Below are 21,872 nucleotides of genomic sequence, written 5' to 3' on the forward strand. Positions count from 1 at the left end.
TTCTGTATAAATCTGAATTAATTATCATCTAATCACACTTTTTAATATACTGGAGAGCACAAATGGCTCATTGAAAAGAGAAATGTTATATTTGAACTTTTTAAAATTAGAGATTAATAAAATCATCACCTTATGGATGAAATGGATGAGAGCAATTAATCCCATTTAATTAAGGCTTTCTTTGTAAAGGTGTAAGAGATGCTACAAAATCCTTCTGCATTGTCATTTAGGATTAAAACTGCGAGCTTACGTAGGACAGTTCAGCTAAATAGCATAGCCTGTGATTCTGGATTTTCTTAGAGCTGGAAAAAAATGTATGTGTGTTCAGGAAAGATAAATCTCAGATATAATTATTTTAAAATGTTCTCTTCAAAATACCAGTATCAGTTCTACAGCTGATCACAAGAGGGAGACCACATCATCGTATTTCCTCTCATTGTTTCAAATTTTTAAAGCATACAAACAATTTGAGTCATTTTGGACCAGCTCTAATCTTTGCTCAGTTAAAAGTACTAATGACTATTCAATTAGTATTTTTTTCTGAGTTTGTCAAACCTCTGAAATTTACAGGTAAAGATAGCCAATCCAGTAAACAAGATTGAACAATGCAAAGGCAGTTGGAAAGAAGATTCGAGAATAGGAGTCAATTTTTGCTATTCGGATGTGTATTCTTCCTTCTCGCCAAGATCCTGTGCGGCAGTCTTCAAAACAACAAAAGAAACTAGCACAGTCTTTTCCTTCTAGGCACTCATATCCATAATCATCATCACGTTCAGGGAGATGATTAATGTTATTAATTGGAATTAGTGTTGATCCAGGTCGAACAGCAATTGCAGATGGTTTCTTAAGGAAAAAAAAAAAAGGGAAATATAGTTTTGTGTGGTTTTATTCTCACATTAAATAATTCCATAGGCTTTCCCTGGTAATATAATCACCTTCAGTACAATATACAGAAATTCTTATATTAAAGAAAACAGTTTGGAAAGCTTAGAAAATTTTGAACTGCTGTATGTAATTAGCGCATGCAGGCAAAGGATCATGAACGACTTTCACCTGCCACAGTGAAAATTGGGTTGTGCTGGGATTTGGGAATAGTAGATAATTAGTTACATAGACAAGGTTAGCTGATCCCATTCACACAACACAGACAAACATTTTGGAGTCACTCACTTCTTGACAACTGGGTCACAACCAAGTCCACAATCTATACTCATCACTAACAAAGGAATGGTGGTCCTCCCATCTTTTGGAGTCTTTATAAGGAGACTGGATGTGTTTCCAAAAGTTCCATTTTCACAAATATATAAAAGCTAATGGGTTTAGCACTGCATCACTGGTGAAGTTTAGCAGACTGAGACAAGTAAGGCCAGGCTATGCTCTCTTACCCTCAGATGTTAAATCCCAAAACAATACAGCCCCCCTTTAGAATCCAAGACATGACTTCTTAGGAGAATGCCAGTGATTAATTTAGTTCTTAATTCTTACTTTCTCTTTCTGTGGGCATCTTCTTTCTTGCATCTGACAAAAACTCAGTGTAATATATGTTAATAATTCTCATTGAAGAAATCTGGGCATCTTATTGCCTAGTACATATAGTGTTTGCTATTCCCTTACTTGTGACTTTTGCCTTTCCACCTTCCTTTTACTTACACTAAGACAACCCACCTTTCCCCTTTTATTTCTTTGTCTCACCACAGTTTTATATGCATCATCCTTGTTTTCCTGATTGTTTCAAAAGATTCTCCTTTTTCATCCATCCTTTATCTTCTCTTTGTAAATCTCATGGCTGTTTTAAACTATTCCATAATCCACTTTCAACTTACCCCACCCCACTCCACATTTGGATTATGGAATAGCATCTCATCTAAAATCTTCAGACTAAAGAGAAGGGTTACATTAACACTACTCTTATATTGTACTCTCTCTTTTCTAAATTCTTCATATTTTGTCATGTAAGGGCATAAAACAGCAGAAAAGGAAGCAGTGAGAAAATCTAACTGGTTATTTATGCCCTCTTAACCAACTATACATGATAGGCAATGAAAACATATGAAAAAATATGGGAAGTTGGGAGCCATTATTTAGCTTCTTATGCTTTAAGGTCCTGTTGTCCCACTTCCTGGGAATTACTTTGGCCAGAACAGAGACCTCTATACATTGTTAATGTGACATTCTTTTGTTTCAGGGGCATTTTACCCAATATCCCAAGGGATGGTGCTAGTGCAGTGCAGTATCCACCATGTTTTCAAATAGCTTTATTTAATAAGTGTCTTTACCAGAGAAAATTTCACACAGACTGCTGTTTCCAAACTTATTATATATGATGACCTGTGGAGTTAATTATCATCCAAAAGGACATCATTATTCTATTCAGTTATGATAAAATGCTGACAGGACTAAGAAACAGGAGTTACATGCTTCTATCTTATTTTGAGGCATTGCAAAGAGGGCTTATTTTTATAAAAAATGAAAAATAAGTTCTTTTTTTTCTGAACTTAAGAAAAAAATCTCAAATTCTTCTGAAAATAAACAGAGAAAGATGCTTCTTTCTGATTCACACCTACTCTGGTTTTAAAAAATTTTCTCATTGTTGGTTTTGCCCATGTAAAATTTATGGCGTGAGTTGTTTCTACTAGTGGGGTAAAACAGGAATCTTCAACACAGAAATACCATGGGAGAAGGAAAAAATTGCAGTACTGCTTTCCACTGTTCACATCACCAGCAGAGACTGGAGGTGGCTACTGAATTACCAGTTTAAAGAGGTGGCTTGAGGGAAGCAGACACAGTCATTCTGTAGGCTTAACTACCTACAGGAAATGCATAAAATGTGTGCAAGAGGCAATGTGAGGGAAAGAGAAAAAAAAGACCAACACCTCACAAGAAAATGGCTTTATATAAATTGGCAGAAACTGAAAAATAACTCCAAAACAACAAAACACCCACAACATGTATACAGAAAAGTACATGCTGATTTTTTATGGAAATGCCTACTGAAATTGTAGATAAAACTCAATGTATTGTGAGATCATTTATAATACACTCTGATAGGATCAAACCCCACTTATTGTGCAATAACACTAATACAGTCTTTGGAAATCACGGCACAGCTGATACACTCATTTCAGGTGAAATGATGATCGGAACAAGATCCACAACTAATTAAGTTTAATCTTTCCTGCCCAGACTCATTATCCTTACTAATGTGGATTTACATAAGCCAATTCATATTACCTTTCTTGAATGATGCCAGCACATATTTTCTAAGATAAAACTGCTGAAATAATTTGTAAAAGCCCACCCTTTTTTTTTCATATTTAGATCATTTATTGTGGCTTACTGGCATCAGTTCCTGGAATAGTAACCATTTATTGCATTTTTGCAGTAGAAATAGAAGATCTATGCAAGGCAAGTTTCCCAAGGAAAAAAATCACTTCTAATGAGTTTTCAGTAGGAATTCAATGGACTTTTAAAATTAAACTGGTTTGTTGAGTTACATATCTGTAACCACAAAACAAAAGGAATTAATAGAAGTCTTTGACAAAAATAAAGGAAAGCAAAAGAAAAGCAAAAAAAAAAAAAAAAGAAAAAAGTATTTATAATGGTATGACTTCTCATTAAATAATTAGATGCCTTCTTTATTTCTTTGGAGCAATAAAAGTCACAGCTTTTTATAAAACATCACCAGAAAAACTCCTATCAAATTAGAATCCTTGCATCTAAGTACATTAAATTTAATTCTTCCTTTTTTTAGTGTAATCTCTTTATTTTGTATGGTCTTATAACCATAACATGTTTAAAGAATTCTGTGCAAAAAACTATTTCTTTTTTCAACTTCTTAGGAATAAAAGCATTGTTTAAGAACCCAGTAGAACACAATTTAACAGTATTTTTAGTATTATATCGTTAATCTTAATCTTAGTGTAAATTCCAGCCATTTATTCAGTAAGTTTCATAGTTTCTATCTTATAATTTTTCTACATTTAAAATTTTCATATGCACTGAAAATCTCAAAGCACTTGGAAAATTATTGCACACGTGGGTGATATGTGAACAGATTCTGCAAAGTGTCATTATATCATTCAATAGTGCATACTTGCAAACTACTTCACTGTCTTTTGATTTGTCAGCAGCTGATCTTTAATATCTTCCTGTACTGAATAAAAGAGTATTTCCTGGTATCTTCACTTTCTCTGCATCATGCATGCCATGAGTTGACCTACTCAGCTCCCTGCTCACTACATGTTGAGACTTTGCTGCAGCAGCAGCCTGAAACTGAATCTGCTGTGCTGACACTGGGATGCTCCCACAGCTTCTGTTACCTTTCACCCTCATAACTCAGCTGTGGCCCTTGCCAAAGCCTGCATTCTGCCCCTTCTCCTGTGCTCACACTTATTTCTACCACTACCAGGAAGCAGGTTTGAGGTTTCCATTTTCCAGTTTTCCTGGCTGTGCAGGATTCCCCGAGGATCAGAGCAATGTCTGACCAAGGCAGCACAGGGAAGCATTAACACTTTACCACTAGCCTTGTCCTAACTACACAGCTGACCGACCCCCTTGGAACAGCTCACCAAGTGAATCCTAAGGGCTCTCATTTCCCTGGAATCAAGCCCCAACAGCCTCTCAGTGCCCCCATAAGAGAAAGGCCCACAGCAGCGCTGCTCAGAATGGGTGCATCAGTCCTTGCTGGCATGAGTTGCAGAATGGATATGGTTCATAACAGAATTTCTGCACTTCTATATCTGCAATTACTTCTGTAATTTCATATCTATTTCTGTTTTACCTCACACAGAGCTGGCATTCATCCTTCATTCAGAAATGGCAACTGGTATTATGGTTCAGGTATGCTCCTGCATCTTTTAAGGAGATTATTTAGAAAGGGGTTTTACAAAATTTTCCTTCCATCTATTCTCTCCAATGTTTTCTTGCTTTAAAAGCTACCTTTAAATACTTGAACTGACTTCCAACAGTAAATTCTTGGGACATTAAAGTATTCTTACTGCACAAACAGAAAGCCTCTTAAAATTGAATAATATTTGATCCTGAAATGTGTGGAGGTTTACCATAAAAACATCAATTTGTAAAAACAGAAGGTTCATTTAACCAGAAAAAAACATGGAAGCCAATTTAGAAAAGAGTTAAAATGGAATTTATGTAGTGGGATTCAGAATACCGGCCAATAATAAGCATTTTTTTCCTTTGCAAGGCTTTCCGGTGATGCAGATCCAAAGAAATCCTCATACTTTTAGTCCATTCACATTATCTTTACTGCGACAGTTTTAGCTGTGGTTCTCTGCCAGGTGCTGTTTTCAGAAGCACTGTGCCCCTACAGAACCATGTCCATGGGCACACACTTCATGGGCAGTTCTAGAAGCACCAAGGGCATGGAATATTGGATCAAACCACTCTCCACCTTAGGCTCATGTGCCCTCATTCACATATGTGAAATCATCTAAACCCTTTGCTCACTAGCTGTATTTACACAAGATTAGTACAAGCCCCCAACTGCAAAAAAAAATATGAAAGCATACATATTAGTGTTAATTATCGTTGAACATTAGCTTTTCTACTTAAGAAGAAGTCTCTCAAAATGAATGCTACTATTAAAAAAACTCTATATTTCTTTTTTTCTCTTGTTTGACTAAACTTACTGATGGCTTAGATTTTGCCTTCTTCTCTTTTCCTTTGTCCCCTTTTCTGCTGCTGGTAAAGTAATGTAAGGTGCCATATTCCATCAAGGCAGCAAACACAAAAATAAAGCAAACCGAGACAAAAAGGTCCATTGCTGTCACGTAGGACACCTTTGGGAGTGACTTCCTAGCAATTGTACTCAGTGTTGTCATGGTCAGCACCGTTGTGATCCCTGTTTGAGGAAGAAAGAAAGAAAGAAGGAAAAAAAGACAGAAAGAGGGAGATGAATAGGTAATCAAACCATATTGTCACAAAAAAAAAGGTCATCATATGAGCTCATAATTAATTGAATAAGCATGTAAGAACTGACCCACAGGAGGGGGTCAGTGGGTTCACCACTGATTTCATTCATGTGCAGTGGTGCTATGGCAAGAATGCATCCCTATGGATGCAGCAGCCTGCATGGGATCATAGAGAAAGCAGCACATTTCACCTTCCCTTTAAATCCCCTCTATTTTCAACACACACTGAATAAACAACACTAAGGTTGTGAAATTTTATAAATCTGACAAAAAAATGTACACATAAATACAGTAGAAAAACAGGTACAAATAAGCACACAAATTTTATAAGCACAAGTTCCTTAGCTCAAAAAATTAAAATATTTAAAAGGGTGGATTCAGAAATAAAAGGTGTATTATTTATCAATGATTTCAAGGTTTCGGTAAACACAAGAAAAATGAATAATATTTCCAACTGTCTGTTTCTGCAGAAGACATAGAAGATCAAATTTGATGACATTCATGGCTTTCTGGTCTCCTTCCCTAAATTACCAGATATGCTTTCAACACTGTGTCTTAAGTAATAGAAAATGTTTCCCTTGATTCACTTACATACAAGCTAATTAAAAGAACAAACTGTTCTTAATAGCTATGTGTTCAAAATCTCAGCTATACCACTCTTCATTAGTTTAGCATTTATAAGATGTTAACACTTTCTTCTCATATTTGATGCTTCAGGGAGATGCAAAGACTTGTACATAGTAGTCCAAAATTAAGGTGTGACCTTTCCTTTGGAGAGCAAAACTTGAACACTCAAATAATTTGTTATTTACATGCACAAGATTATTAAAAACAACAACAAAAAAACAAACAAACAAACAAAAAAAAAACAGCCAAGGCAAACCTAACAAAAAAATCAAAACATGAAATCATTGGTTGCTATGGACTGTTCCTACAGAAGGAAGGCAGTAGTGTTTTCCAAGAGATTTCCCAATGAAATTACATGGCTAAAAAGGCAAACAAATAACCAAAGAGTTCTTCAAAAGTGCTTCACTACCACCAGATACTTTTGAAAATCGATTTGGCATTTGTCTGTATAGCTAAATATTTAAATATCTATAATCACCTCAAATCTTTTGCCCTGGGAAACAACAATCTTTCAGGATCTTCCAATACAAATGAGAGAAAAAGGTCCAGCCTTTCCAGTGTACCAGACCCCAGCACGCCCTCTGGGTAGGAGGTGGCACCCACCATTCCCTGTACTGACTTCTGTTCAAAGAGGACAAAAATAACACAAATTTTTCCAGCCTTGCCTGCTGTGTGAAAGGCATAGGGAGTTGTCACAGGGAGCAAACTTCCAGCAGCAAAACAGCTACCTGCCATGATAAACCTTGCTTAGTTTTGGCTTTCTTGCATTAATTTCTCTTTCCATAAAGTTGTGTCTATTTGACAGGTACCCTCTTTCTCCTTCTCCAGAACATTTGCATGTAAGAAAAGTCATCCTACAATCTGTCAAGTGATGTCTTTTGTGTGTTTACAGGAAAGGAGTTCAGAGTTACCTGCAGGGAGCTGTAAATAAGATAATACAAATGTTTGTATTTCATCTCGAGTAGATGAAGGCTAGTACTGCTGAAGTGAGTTCAGCTAAACTCTGACATCAAAGACAGAGTTCTAGGTTCATGGCATATAAAAAGTACTTTGTAAAAAGAAAAAAAGTGGATACAGAAATAGGATATCAATAGAACACTTTCTTCCTTTTATAACTATTGTATTGTAACTAGTCAGAATCAACAATGATGTTCAGTGATTAGTCAGTCAAAAAATTCTGATAAGATTTCTGCATCAAGGTCTAAAACTATCAAAAGCAATTTTCACTTATTTATTCTCTTCACTCTCTTCACTAATCTTTGTGGCATTTTCAAATAACATAAAGTTAGGATCCAAGACTTAGATTTTCTTGCCTTACATTTCCATTAGGCTACTGAGCCATGCTTGTGTTTGCTTACTTTCTGCCTTGACTCATTAATCTGGCAGGCTTGCTGGCAGTCCAGTTTCAGTGGGAAAGGCAGGGAGTTAAAGTGTGGACTCATGCTCCTGGTAGTAAACAATCTTGTAGGTAGGAATGGTGTGTTCACAACACTACAGCTGATGAGGAAAATTAACTCACATCTCTAATTTCCTAAGACATAGCTCAGCTCTTGACCTCTCTCCCAAAACAGGCCTGCTGTTCTACTAGTTTACTATAGGCATCTGTCCCTGCTGAGCTCAAATCTGTGTCCTGTGCACTCTGTGTACCCATTTATCAGGCTTTATGTGGGGACTACAACTTTTCTCCAAGGCAGCACATGAACCCTAAACAGTCACACTTAACAGACTGATGCCATGCTAAACAGGTCAGCCAAGACAACACTAATGCAGAATTGCCTTTGTATTAGAACATGCAACACACTTCAGTACTGACTAGCAAAAGCAAGAGGTTTTGTGAATTATAGGCTTAGCTGCTTGAAGTGCAAATTTGGTTGCAAATTTTCTGTCCTATCCTGGGTCTAAAAGAATAATTGAATCCTTATATTTAAAAAACAAACAAACAAACAACCCCTTCAAACATAAATAAACAAAAACCAACCGAAATCATCTATGCCAACAACACAAAAACCCAACAAAAAAACTAAACCAGATTTTCACAATTTTTGCTCATTTAGTAATTACATCATTTGTTCCATGATGCTAAGTGTCAGACTAATAATTGCCACATGACAGTCACTGGAGATGATAAAGAAAACATAAAGAAGAAAAAAATGTATTTATGTGAACAAGAGCAGACCCATAAGACTTGGATCAGGATTTCCATGCTCAGCATATCTTCCTTAAACTCTGCTGTGTAACTACAGCAGGATTCCCCTACTCCCAATGTTGCAGTTTGAGAGAATGACCAATGGTCACAATCTGAAGGGGAACGAACTGTGGTTCATTTATTCCCTGCTGCACATTCGTATTCTTTGGAAACACCAGATCCTTCAAATCTGAAAAAGACATTCTTACCCAGAGAAGTCCTGGCAGGAACTGCATCCTTATTGATCCAAAATGACACCCATGAAAGAACAACTGTGAGTATACAAGGAATGTATGTCTGAATAGTAAAATATCCCATACGTCTGCTGAGATCAAAGAATATTGTCATAATAATATAATCACCTAAAAATTAAAAAAAAAGAGTAAAAAATATTTATATGACTTCTAATATGGTTTTTGGTTATATCTTCATCTGTTAGTCATGATCTAAACAGATATTGCACAAAATAAAATTTAACACTTTGCCTTACCAGACAAAGTATGAGAAATTTCAGTTGTATTTCGTAGCCCTACAAATGCAAACTGATACAATCTCCAGTATTTTGGATCTGCCACTTCAACAGAGGTTTTCTTCCATTTATATTCAATTTCATTTCTGGGATACCCATCTAGAAAAAAACAAAACAAATCAAACATTCAGCCACAGAATGTACCAAAGCATACATACAGAACCAAAGTTATCTGATCTCTGAAGTTACTTATAAACTAAACCAAAGCTATACATAAAGTGGATCTAAGACCATCTATAGTCCTCCTGATACACTTAAATTTTAACTACAAAATATATGGCATCAATTTTAATGGTAGGTAAATGTAAATGTAAGGCAAATGTAAGACCAATCAAAAAACGTGTAAATACAAATGTTGAGAAAATATCTACATGGTATTCTTGAACTCCAGTAATAAAAACTGGCTCGGAGTCATCACTATTAAAACATAAATGTCATTACATCATTAAAGAGCTTAAAAGTACAAACACTTAATAGTACATAATTTGGTTGTTTAGGGATGACCTCCTGAAAGGAAGGTGTAACAAGATGGAAGTTGGCCTCTTCTCCCCTGCAGCTAGCAACAGCATGAGGACATGGCCTCACGTCTGCATCAGGGGACATTCAAGCTGGATATCAGGAAGAATTTCTTCACTGAAAGGTTGTGAAGCATTGGAACAGGCTGCCCAAGGAGTCACCATCCATGGAGGTGCTCAAGGAATGACTGGACATGGCAGTTTGTGCTATGGTTTAGTTGAGAAGCTGGTGTTCAGTCCTAGGTTGAACTTCATGATCCTGGAGTTTTTCTCCAACCTTAATGATTCTATGATTACAGCGATTTTTTTTTTCTTTAATATATGTTGCATATAAAAATATAGTCTGAAAGTTCATATAAAATAAGTCCCACTCAAAAGAAAAGGCATTCTTGTACTGATTCAGCTTTTACAGGAGCAGGTTGAAGAAGACATATCTTATTTTTCCTTTTAAGTATATCATATTGAACTAATTCAAAACTGTCAAGTGTTGCAGGCATAAGAAAACAAAGGACAATGCATTTCCATTAACTGGAATAGGCATTGTATTAGACTGCTAAGCAATAACATTATTTTTAAAGTTACAAAAATGCATGTGATTCAACTCATACATTAGTGTATTAAATAATGCAATAAACCTAGTCAAAACATGAATGGTCAGTTCTTTCTTTTGCCACCAGGCTTTTAAAAGTAAACATTTGCACTCCTCATGCTAAAATTTAGGTAAAATTAAAGCCTGAGTATAAAGAGGACAAAAAAAGTGTTTTACTACGTACAGCTTGAAAACTCCAGAGGACAGGAGTGTTCATCCATAGGAAAGTTATGAAGCTGAAGATAACATTCAGCATTAATTGTCAACCTAATTAGAAAAGGAAGGGGGGAAAAAAGGAAAATAGGTTATATTCAAGACTTCAGATACTTCAGACTACATAGTGAAGAACATGCACAGAAATAAATTTTGCCAAGTAATGGATATTATGAATAGCCTCATGTGTATCAGAAAAACAACATCCAGCATTAGCACCAAAGAACAAAACAGGCACTATTATTGCATGCATCTTGAGGATCTGTGTTGTTTCAATTGATGCTTCAAACCATTTCAAAAATTTCAATTGATTTGGGGGAACCTCTTAGCTCTATTTGTAATAGGGGATGAAAAGTAGAGTCTGAAGATGGGGAAAAGAGAGGAGCTTATGATAGACGGCACATAAAGGAAGTTTTTGTCAAACACATTTATCAAGTCAAATTGCATTTGGCGTCATTGTATCTGCTGGCTTTACATAAGTGGGGCTTTACATTGTGGGGGACATTGGACTTGCTCTATATTTATGGAAGCAGTTCTGGTAAAGACAGTATTTGGATAGGAAAAAGAAGGTAATGTTTCTACTTAATGTCTAAGGCATTTAAATAATTCACAACTTACAAACATTTTAGAACTCGTTTAGGACTCGTAATTTTCTCAACAAAATCACTTTCTGCTTTTGAAAATGCTATCACAGATTTCCAAGCAGTAAGTGCAAAACCCAGTTCTGCTGTTTTCACTAGTAAGCCAAAGTAAGGGGCTAGACTCCAAACTGACTTCTCTGCATTTAAAACACCTCTTCCTTTGTTCAGAGACTTATAAAACTATCTGGCAGCATGTTTCACAGTCTTTTCTTATCCCTTCTTGTCTAATATGTAAGCATTGCACACAGTCAAGTATGTGAGCATTATGGCAATTTTTAAAGTTGATTTTAGAAGACATTCTGACTTTCTATACAGTGTTGCCAACAAATATTTATTCTACACTAACTGCCACTATGACCTGACCAAAGTTTTATAAGGAAAAGTGCATTTCTTACCATACACTGTGGGAGAGAGGGAGAAAGACCCTTCCCCAAACTTTTAAGCAGAGGATTTGCATTGCTATAGAGACACTTTTCAAATTTGTCAACTGTGATTCATGCATTTATTGCCTTTATTTTCCATTTTCAATTTTTGGATGGTCAAAGACTCAAAGGAAAACAAGCTGAGCCTTGTGTTAAAAGCACCACAACTAGATCTGGAATCACAGTTGGTGCAATGGACAGACCATGGGCTACCCTCAGAGGAGGTTCAGTAAGGCTGATTAACATTTTCACCACATCTGCTCCCTGAATTACCAACAAGGCAAGAGTGGTGATACAGGGGAGCCCACGAACCTGGAGCATTGTCAGATTATATTATTGTTCCTTCAATAAGCAAGATATTAACCTCTCAATGTTGTTTTACCTTAGGTCAAATTCAGGCCATATCCTCACCCATATAGATGTTTGTGTGTTGCAGTGCTGGGTGAAAGCCTGTTCTGCTGTTCTGTTACCAGCTCATTGCACTTTATTTCTCATACTCTGACACTGTAATTCTAACCTATTGCTCTGTGAGGTCTCACATGATTTTTTTACTCATATTTATTTCCTTCTGTTACTTTGAATCTCTTTAGAAGCAATTTTGCATTGAAAATGAATGGACAATGGAAAGCTAAAGTCCAAATATGACTCTACAATTGCTAATTAGAAAAAGAAAAAAAAATAGCATGTCAACAGATGGGGGTCTCTAGAGGCTTTTGTAAACACCAACTGGCATAATAAACCATTTAAAACGTGCTCTTCAGAGAGGCTCTCAAATGATGCACACTAAGAAAAAATTCAGTGAAGAGAATCCTTGTAAAGCATTCTAATTCTTCTTACATTCAATACAGGAGAAATTTATAAATTGTTCATACAATACAGACTGCACATGAACACAGTATAAATGATTGAGAAGAAAGCAATTAAAAGTGCCACTTCTTGTTTTAAATATAAAAATAAATTTAAAAATAAATAAACTTTTAAGAGTAAATCCTATTTATGGCATCTTCTACATGGACTACTTCTTGATCAGCTCCTGAATTATTACAAGATTTTTTCTGGCATATTTAAAAAATATGACAGAGATGACCCTAAAATACTTTCTTGTAAACTGCAGCCTTTCAAGAACTGTTTGAAAAGTGACTCAAAAATCACTGTAGATAGCCTTAAGCTTAAAAGCAGCACAGGCATCTCCCATTTGCCAAGTAGAATTATCACCAATGTGTTTGCTTATGCCTATTTTGGATTAAGAGATCTGTTGATTTTAATACCTTGCAAACATAAATATGTTAAAAACTACATGCAGGACTGGCGCCTCAGCTTTAATCAAACTTCTCATAACTTTTATTATTTGAAGAATTTAATATTTTACTTACAGATGGTGGAAATTAGATTATGAAGTATTTAGACCAAAAATAATTTATCTGAAATATATTAGTGACAGATCATCATGATGCTATATACTATATAAGATCCTTTTAAAAATCTTGCCTGTACCTAAATGAGATCAAAAATTTGTTTTCCCCTTCTGTGGTCCCTGGGCAGTTATCTCTGCATTATATTTCAATACCATGAATTTCATTTTTTCATGATAAAATAATATTTTATTTTCTTGTTTAATCAACTCCTTGCAAATTCCTGTAATCCATAACAAAAGAGATGCCACGATTTTTATTCATATTCATTATTTTCATATTCCTGGTCATTACAGAGTTTTTGGGGTTTTTCTATCCAAATAATAAAAACCCACCTTAGAGTGTATAATACTCTTCCATCACTCCAGATTCGAAGCAAACGATTTGGAGTTGTAATCCAGTGAGCATCAGATTTCCTTGAGTTCCGGAAGAAAGTGTCTGGAATCCAAATTTTTCCAACCATATTGCTATTAAGCATAAGCACCTTCATTGAGCTGTTAAATTTTAGACGACTGTCATACCACGTCTGGGCAAAAATTATATCTATAGTGTATTCCTAAAAACAGAAAAACAACCATATCTGTGTTTACATTTCCTGAAGTCTGCAAGCCGCTGTTTTTTGACTCATATATAAATCCAAACTTCCTCTTTTCTCCTTTGTATTACTGTTTGCACAGCAGCCAGTGAACCCAGAATAAGAGACCAAAGATGCACACAGCCTTCTGTCCCTACCTCCTCTCCCCTGACACACACACCTCTTCTTCAGGAAGAAGATACGTGATGGGAGTGTAACTCAGAGGTTCCCACACAGTGCAATCACCTCTGGGGGCCCTGGACAGAAAGTTAAGGGCAACCTTAGTACTTCAGGGCTAGACTATGTTTGTTAAGACAGGTATTCTACATCTTTTAAGAACCAAACAATAAACAGTAGCAAGTTTTTATGCTTTCTATGTTTTCCCCCAAACTTTTCAACACACAATTTAACATTTTTCAAAGAATTTCAGATTATGAACAATTCATGACTATGTGGAAATTAAACATGACAGTTTGCAGAACTGTTACCATCTGCCTTGTATACCTACTAACATGCACACAAAAGTATACATAATCATAATCAGGAAGGAAATTTCCCTAAAGAAATTCTTCTCTACTAATTAAAGCCTTGAGGAAGGTCCTGCTGTAATTGAAAATCAAATTCCTCTGTAGTCTTATGGTCAGAAAAGAAAGGTGAAAAACAAAATAAATAAATAAATAAAAGGAAACCTCCTTTTACGAAATAATTCTTGACACAATAAAACTTGAGAGAGATAAGGAATACAGATGCATTAAAGAATTCCGCTTTTTTGAAGAATCCAGTCAGTTGTTTCTGCACTTCAGACAAAAGGATAAAGCAGCAGGTCTCTGTGTTGTCAGAGCTTTAGACCACACTCTGATCTTAATGGCACCAGCCTCACTACCCAGTGGCAGATGTGATCTTTCCTGCACAGCTGCCCCATGAGGGCTTCAATGAGCACTCAGCAGCTGCCCTGAAGGGAAAGAGCTGGAGACTAAACCCAAACACTTGGTCTTGGTTGTTCACCTCTCAGTTACAGGTTGAATGGACAAGAGAAAGCAAGGAAGAGACATGTTCACACTCATGCTTGAGCCAAAGGGGTTAGTACTAGTTTACTTGGTCAGTAAAAATGCACAGTGCAGACTATCAGTTCTGGTTTTTTTAAAAAAAAGTTGAAGGCTTCATTGATTTGACTGGATTTTTTTGTTCATTTTCCTTTTAAGCAATCAGAGCAGACAACTGTACAAGTTAGAGATTCCTCACAAATTTCAGCAACTGATACCACCTATCTCTCCTCAGGAGAGTTTGAGAAATTTGGCACTTCATCCTTGAGAACTACCAAGGCAGATATTTCAGGACTATCTTAATCTCTTTAATTTTCCCACCTCTCCAGATGGGAGAAGTGCAAGTTCAGGAAACTGATATGCTAGAGGGAGGTTTCCTCTCACTCTGCGGTGTATGGCAGAATTACCACCTGAACTGTGGTAACTCAGTTCTTTTCAAAGGTTATGAACAACTAATGCATGAGACAAACAGTGAAGAGACAAAGAGAACAAAACTACTATAAAAATGCATTTTTAAGGTGATTTTGTTCTAAAACTTGGCATATTTCTTGAGTCACTGCCATCAGAGGAAGATTCTGCAGGTTGAAACAAGTCCTTGATCTTTTGTTCCTTTTCCTGTAAACAGAATTCCAGATACGTGTGAAAACCCCGGGACTGTTTAACCTTAAAATTCAGCTTTCTGTGCTCATTTGCAGTAGTTATAACTGAAAATGAAACTTGCCTTGCTGTAGTATAAAGGAGAGCCCAAGGCAGTGCACAAGAGAAATGTTTTAATGAGCTTTAATGGAACAGAATGAACGAAGATTTATGCATTACCTTCACAGTACAAATAGGAGGGGGAAAAGGATGTGAGCAAAATCAACAGACATGATGAAATGTACAAAACATTAAGTTGGTCTGAGTTTGAAGGTGCTACTCTAAGCTGCTACTTCACAGTAGCAATGCCTGGCTTGAGATAAAAATTATCAAAGAGTCATTATAGTCAAATCCACCCAAGCAAGAAAATACAGCTTGTCATAGAATATCAAGCACCCTAATGAATTAGAATAAAAAAGGAAGATTATTTTGAATACAAAAAAAATAAGGGAATAGCCTCAGCGGACTCAGATGTTTGTATTCTTTTACATTTCATTATTAAATGTGCAAGTTTGTGTCCTGTTAAATCCAAACAGCAGCACTGTGCCAGCTACTAAGAAGATGGTTCTATCCCAGATGAACCAGCATGCCATGTATTAGAGGAGTTGTTTAGATAACTTCTGGGAAAAAAAATAAAAACAAAACACACACATACACACAAAAACCCCCTAAGAACAATTCTTCATGGTACATTTATAACTGCTCAAAAATAACCCAGTACACAACAATTTAACATCAGGAAATTAGTAACTGCTCGTTTCCAAGTGACTTGCTGAATGTCAAATGAGATCCAAGCGCTAGCCTCTTGTAACACACCTGAAGAGACATGTCCTCCATTTATCAACCCACACTTCTGCACTCGTACCCTTCTCCCCCTCCTTCTTCTCCTTCTCCTTCTCCTTCTCCTTCTCCTTCTTCCTCTCCCTCTCCCTCCCCCTCTGGAATCAGTCAACTACAGACATAATCCTATTATTCATCCCACCTGAAAGATGTTGATTTGCAGCCTCATGGTGGGTGGCAGCAGCAGCTCACCCTGCTCTTCAGCAGGGACCCAGAGGCAGTGTTGTGATTTCACCCAAGAACACTTATTCCACTTCTACCAGCTGCCTTGGCGACATTACTACCCACTTCTATAGCATATCTATTTATCCTATGCCTCCCTGTGACCTCTCTGTCTTTGAGGGTCCATAATACATCCTGAGGTGGCACATATTCTTCACAAAATGCATCTTACATGGGATCATATCTTTAGCCCAAAATATTTCCTACTTCTTTTTAAGAAGGGGAAATCTGAGTCCCTAAAATTTGTTTAAAAATAGGTGGAAAAATCACCATACTCTTTTTTCTTAGAGTATTTCATTTCTAAGCCAAGATGAATAAAAGCCCTATATTTTTTTTAGAGATTGTGTAAGCAACAAGATTTATACAATAATCTATTAGTGCAATAAATCTTTCTAGCCAACTATTTTGCTTTCCTTGTTTTCCTACAAAATTTAAAATTAGCACTTATCACTTCTACTCATCTTTCATGAAATTCACCATTTAATGCCACTGTGCAACCATAACAATTGGTTTACTACTCTCTCTTCTGAATTAAACTAATGATGAAATAGCCATGCAGAATAAAGTGGAATCTATCTATGGCTGTGTTAGTCACAGCCATAGCAGAATGCATGCTTATTCATATTTGGCCTCACATGGTTCAAGAACAACGGCACATATTGGCTCGTATTTGGCATTTGATTAAATCACTGAGTATTTTCTTTTCACAGCTGGCATGAAGTGCCCACCTGCCTAATTATTTACAGATAACTTCAATCCTCCTCCATCTCTTTCCTGTTTAAAAGATTGTAACAAACTCCAAAGGCTGGGAACAGTTTGACTAATCAGAGATTACCATTAAAGGACCAGGCAGGACCAGGAAACAAACTGTGACTATTGACAAACAGATTCATAGCCTGAGTGAAAGTCATTTAATATATAAAAACAATTACTTCTATCAAAGAAGGAACAGCTACTGAAGGAGGATAAATAGATTCTTCAATGTGTTTCATTGTCATGAACAGTTCAATTACAGTCAGACTTCAAAACAGGTCAGTGGATTGCTATTTTTTTTAACTGGAAAGCTGTGAAAGAAAGAGAAGCGGATATCATCTAATCATCTATCATCTAAATAGATGACATAGATGACAGCGGATATCATCTATCATCTAAATACAACTCCTCATTATAAACTCCATCACACAAATTCGGAAAAATGTAGCAAAGAAGAAAAAAAGAATTCTTGGATACTTTTCCTGACAGTCCAACAACAGATTTGATATTCCATTGTGGAGAAGGCAAGTAACAAGTAGCTAAATTGCTGGCTGGATTATGTTAAATGCAACACATTTTGTTTGAGAACAGGTGAAAATGGCATAGTCTCATGAGGCCAAACAGAAAATCAAGGAAGAGTCCCAAAACCAAACTCAGAACTAAAAAAATTGTTGCAAACTACAGACCTAAAATACAGCTAATGACCAGTCAATTTCATAGAAAAATGAATAAAAACATACTGCTACAATTTTATCGTTGCTCAGAAACCCACCCCAGCTTTTCTTCCATATTCAAAAGGTTCCTATAATGGCATGTTCTGCAATCTCTTTCATATGGAGTTCCTCAAAGCAGTTCAACTAACAAGTTAACATGACTTCAATTTAGTCAGTTATTTTATCATTCTATTCAGCATTCTAATTCCTTAAGCTGGAATTCCATGTCAGTAAGGCAGGGAATTTCTCAGAAAGATAATTAAGAAGGTGAAACTAAAGAAAGCATTCTACCAGTCTATATGTTCCCATTAAAGATGTGATTTAATACCAAATATCAATTTATTATTCTGATGGAAAGATTTTATAAACAAAAAAGTCATAGACAAAACCAGTAATCACATGCCATCCTAAGAGGTAAGCCCAAAATAAAGCATCAAGCATCAGCCAATTTATCTTCATCTTCCCAGGGTGCTGCCAATAAACACTCGTAACCTTTACTTTTTCCCTCAACCAAATTTATTTTGACATCAATAAGGGGCTATAAAGTAATTTATTAAAATACTTAACCTATCCTTGATGTATAACCTCTCTTAACAAAATGTTGAGACTGTGGCTACCCTCCCGGGTAGGTTACTTTTAAAGCTCTTTAAAGAGATTTTTTTTTGAGCTGCTTGGGCTAATGATGGTTTCAGAACTTAGTCCCCACGGCTGAGACCAAAGCAAAAAGTAAAATTTCTTGGTTTAGTAAACCATTTTATTTTTCTCTCTAAAGCAATCTGAACTTACTGACCTTAGGATGAAACCTAATAGATCCAACAAACCACAGTGCTTCTGACACGTACCTGTAATATTACATTAATGATACTGCAGCCATGGAGGATGTGAGGGCTGCAGGAAATGCAGTGAACAGAAGTGCATAACGTCTGCTTCCAGAGTCTTTTAATGAGTCAGATTGATATAATGGTACAGATAATCACACTGGAGGATGCTATGAGAACATATGCATAGGCTAAGTGGAAATATGGCAAATCATAACTACAGAAGGTAAGGGAGTACAGCAAGACCTACATAGTCACAATTCTGAAAAAAAATCTCACTCTTCACATCATAATTTGACATCTGTGCTAATCTAGTCCTTATTCTGAACATGCAAATTGACAGATGCAAACAACCATATGAATAAAAGGCAAGACTTATTTCAATGTTTTGTAGATAATGAATAGTGAAAAGATCAGCTAGAAAAGTAACTAAAGCACTTCAGCAAAATCTATACTTTTATTTCATCAAGTTAGATTTTGGTCATTTGAAGAGACCATAAGGAGAGGAAGTACATAAGTTATATACATAATCTATATACATTCTCATGGTAAAAAGTACGTAAAAAGTTGTGATTTACTTTTCAATAGAAAATTGAATATTTCAGTCAGTAGCTCTCATGAACAAACATTAAACTCTAGAAAGAGCTAGAGAAGAGAACTCAGAACAAAACAAAAACCCACAACAACAACAACCAAGAAAAAACCAAAAACTGAAAAAAACCACCCCAACTGAACAAAAAAAACCACACAAAAAATAAAAACAAACCAACCAAACATACTTAAATGCATATATATCAAAAACCCAGGAATAAATAGATTAAAGATTTGGCTTAGAGATTGTCAATAGTGATTTATCAGCTCTATTGACTGTACTTTCTAAAATAAGCAGCTACATTTACCTTCCTGTGATTAGAAACACTCTAGCCAAAATTGGACTCACAGGCAACATTAACAACAAAGCCATACATTAGTTGAGCACACAAGGTTTTGTAGTTTCCCTGCATAATTAAAGGGAATACTTCACTGTTCAGTATGGTGAAACTGTTTACAAAGCAAGACTAATTGCACAGTTACTGTTTGGTCTCTAATGTACATGGTTTTCCTGCCATTCTTCAAAATCTCAATATTGACTTACCTGTGGCCTGGTTTCTACTCTGCAACTCCTGTAAAATGCATGGTCCTACATGAAATACAGCATACTTGTTTGGTTTTCTGGTTGATGAGACAGAAATCAGCTCCAAACATCAATTATCTGCTACACTATACAAGATATATAATATATAAGAGCACGTGGAGCCATCAAGAACTTCCTAAAAGGATCCTCTACTTACTGGTCTCAAGAACATAACCTGTTGTGGGGTCTAAACCTCTAAAATAGAGACACTATTGTTATTCAAAAAGGCAACATCTCAATCAACATTTATTGTATGCTGGTAAATGACACACTTCAAAACAGCCCTAGAAAAAGTGTTTTAAACATGCATTCTCCATGGTGGTCTAAATAAGCAGCCAGACATGAAAGACTCTGTGAAATTTAAAAACTGTGCAAAAGCAGAATAAAATGGAAGCCAAGATCAACAAGTAGTGAAGTTGCATTCACTTATTAGCAGAAGCATATTCCATTCCTTAATGCCTACTTGGTCAGTGCAGTCACCCCTCCTGCCAAGGCAAAGGACCCCTCTTTCCAGGGTCATCTTCTCAGCAAAGAGCTTGGAGGTGCTGCTGCAGGACAAGGCTTCCAGACCTCGCCCCTCTCAGCAAAGAGAACTTCCTGTAGTGAGGAACCCCATGAGGAGAGAAACCCAGCTACAGCTGCCTGGCTTTTAAAAGATTGAGGTTTTGTGGTGTCAGCACAGATCCTGACAGCAGCCCTTGCAGGGCCAGTGAATTACAGCAGCTTCCTCTGGGGCACAGCAGCAGAGGCGGTGTGAAAACCTCTGTGACAAGAGCCATTGCTGAGGTCAGCCTCTACTGCAACAAGCTGCTACGAGCTATTGCAACAATCGAAGCACACCCTCAGCCTCCCTTCTCCAAAACCCAGTGCCAATCTAGGCCAGCAGAATTATCCACACAACTGGAACGCCGCACGACGTATGTCCATACAGACAGACAGACAGATAAGGAATTTATAACAAAGAACAAGTGTGTCATGTTCTTCCAAATATTTGCCTTATAGCTGACACAGAGTTAAGACGTACAGACAAAAAGTTAAATGTATCTTGTCTTAGCTGCAGACACAAGGGGCACAACACAGCTGAAGAAGACAAAGTATTTAGAGAGGATATTAGGGCACAGGAAGTAATGATAAAATATTAATCAGAGCGGACAAGTAGTCTGGGCAGCTTTGGGGTGAAAAGAAAGAGTAAAGTAATGTTTGGGTTAGCTTTAACACTGGTCAATACCTTTACCTTTTTAAGTGCTATTTAATACTTACATTAACGTTACTCCTGGTTTAGTTCATCTCAGTTCACAACTGAACTATGCAGGCACTCAATGTTGCTTATACAGGATACATAACTTCTGCAAGGAGATTATGGCTTGAATTGAACAAGAAAGGAAAGATTTGGAAAGCCAACGGGGATATAATTACAGATAGCAACTTCAGCACAACATGATCTTAATTATTTGTTGAATTTTGTAACCTTCACAGAGGGGGAAAAATGGGAACCAAGTAAAAGGAAAAGTAAGTTTAAACAGAAACGAAATGAGAAACAATGAAGTGGTTTTGCAGACATTTATAGGAATTTTCTTTCAAGCATAAAGGGCAGCTTGGGAGAAACTGATATAAAGAGTTGAAAGTATGGGAGCAGAAACTAGCAAGATCTGAGGCAGGAAATGGCCTCTTGAGAGGAAAAAAAACAACTAAAAATCGCTGAGGACAGGTTTTGAAGTACCTTGAAAGTGAAAGGAACAGTTTATGTGTGAGATCCAATGAAAGAGAAGACAAAAGAAGAACTTGAGCAAGAGAAAAGTCAGTAGAAAAAGTGTAAAATTTTATCTATAGGGCACCACTAGATGATATGAGTGGAGCCAAGTTGCAGCTGGAAATGTTACAGAAATACATTAGCATAACAATGGGAATTTGGACAAGAGTTTTCATGCGACAGCATAAAAAATAAAGGAATATAGAATCCCTTTCTATTCAGAATTTTCAGTACTAAAACTGAGACCCTACTCCTGGTTCTAAGATCCATCTCATCATAGAAAATT

General features: G+C 36.4%; 1 protein-coding gene across 4 annotated transcripts in view; it reads right to left on the reverse strand.

Moving 5' to 3' along the window:
* Positions 1–564: 564 nt before the first annotated feature.
* GABRG1 (gamma-aminobutyric acid type A receptor subunit gamma1) overlaps positions 565–21,872 on the reverse strand; it is a 54,015-nt gene continuing 32,707 nt past the window's right edge. For 2 of the 4 annotated variants that reach the window (XM_062493491.1, XM_062493489.1), the window contains 6 exons: positions 13,399–13,619; positions 10,560–10,642; positions 9,233–9,370; positions 8,952–9,104; positions 5,649–5,860; positions 565–843 (listed from right to left, as the gene is read on the reverse strand). In XM_062493491.1, coding sequence (XP_062349475.1) covers positions 565–843; positions 5,649–5,860; positions 8,952–9,104; positions 9,233–9,370; positions 10,560–10,642; positions 13,399–13,619 — 1,086 coding nt within the window. Of the gene's footprint in view, positions 844–5,446; positions 5,457–5,639; positions 5,861–8,951; positions 9,105–9,232; positions 9,371–10,559; positions 10,643–13,398; positions 13,620–21,872 lie in introns of all 4 variants that reach the window. The other 2 variants (XM_062493490.1, XM_062493488.1) reach the window with 2 other exon arrangements.

The sequence above is a fragment of the Cinclus cinclus genome, chromosome 5 (assembly GCF_963662255.1).
Source record: "Cinclus cinclus chromosome 5, bCinCin1.1, whole genome shotgun sequence".
Classification (NCBI taxonomy): Eukaryota; Metazoa; Chordata; class Aves; order Passeriformes; family Cinclidae; genus Cinclus; species Cinclus cinclus.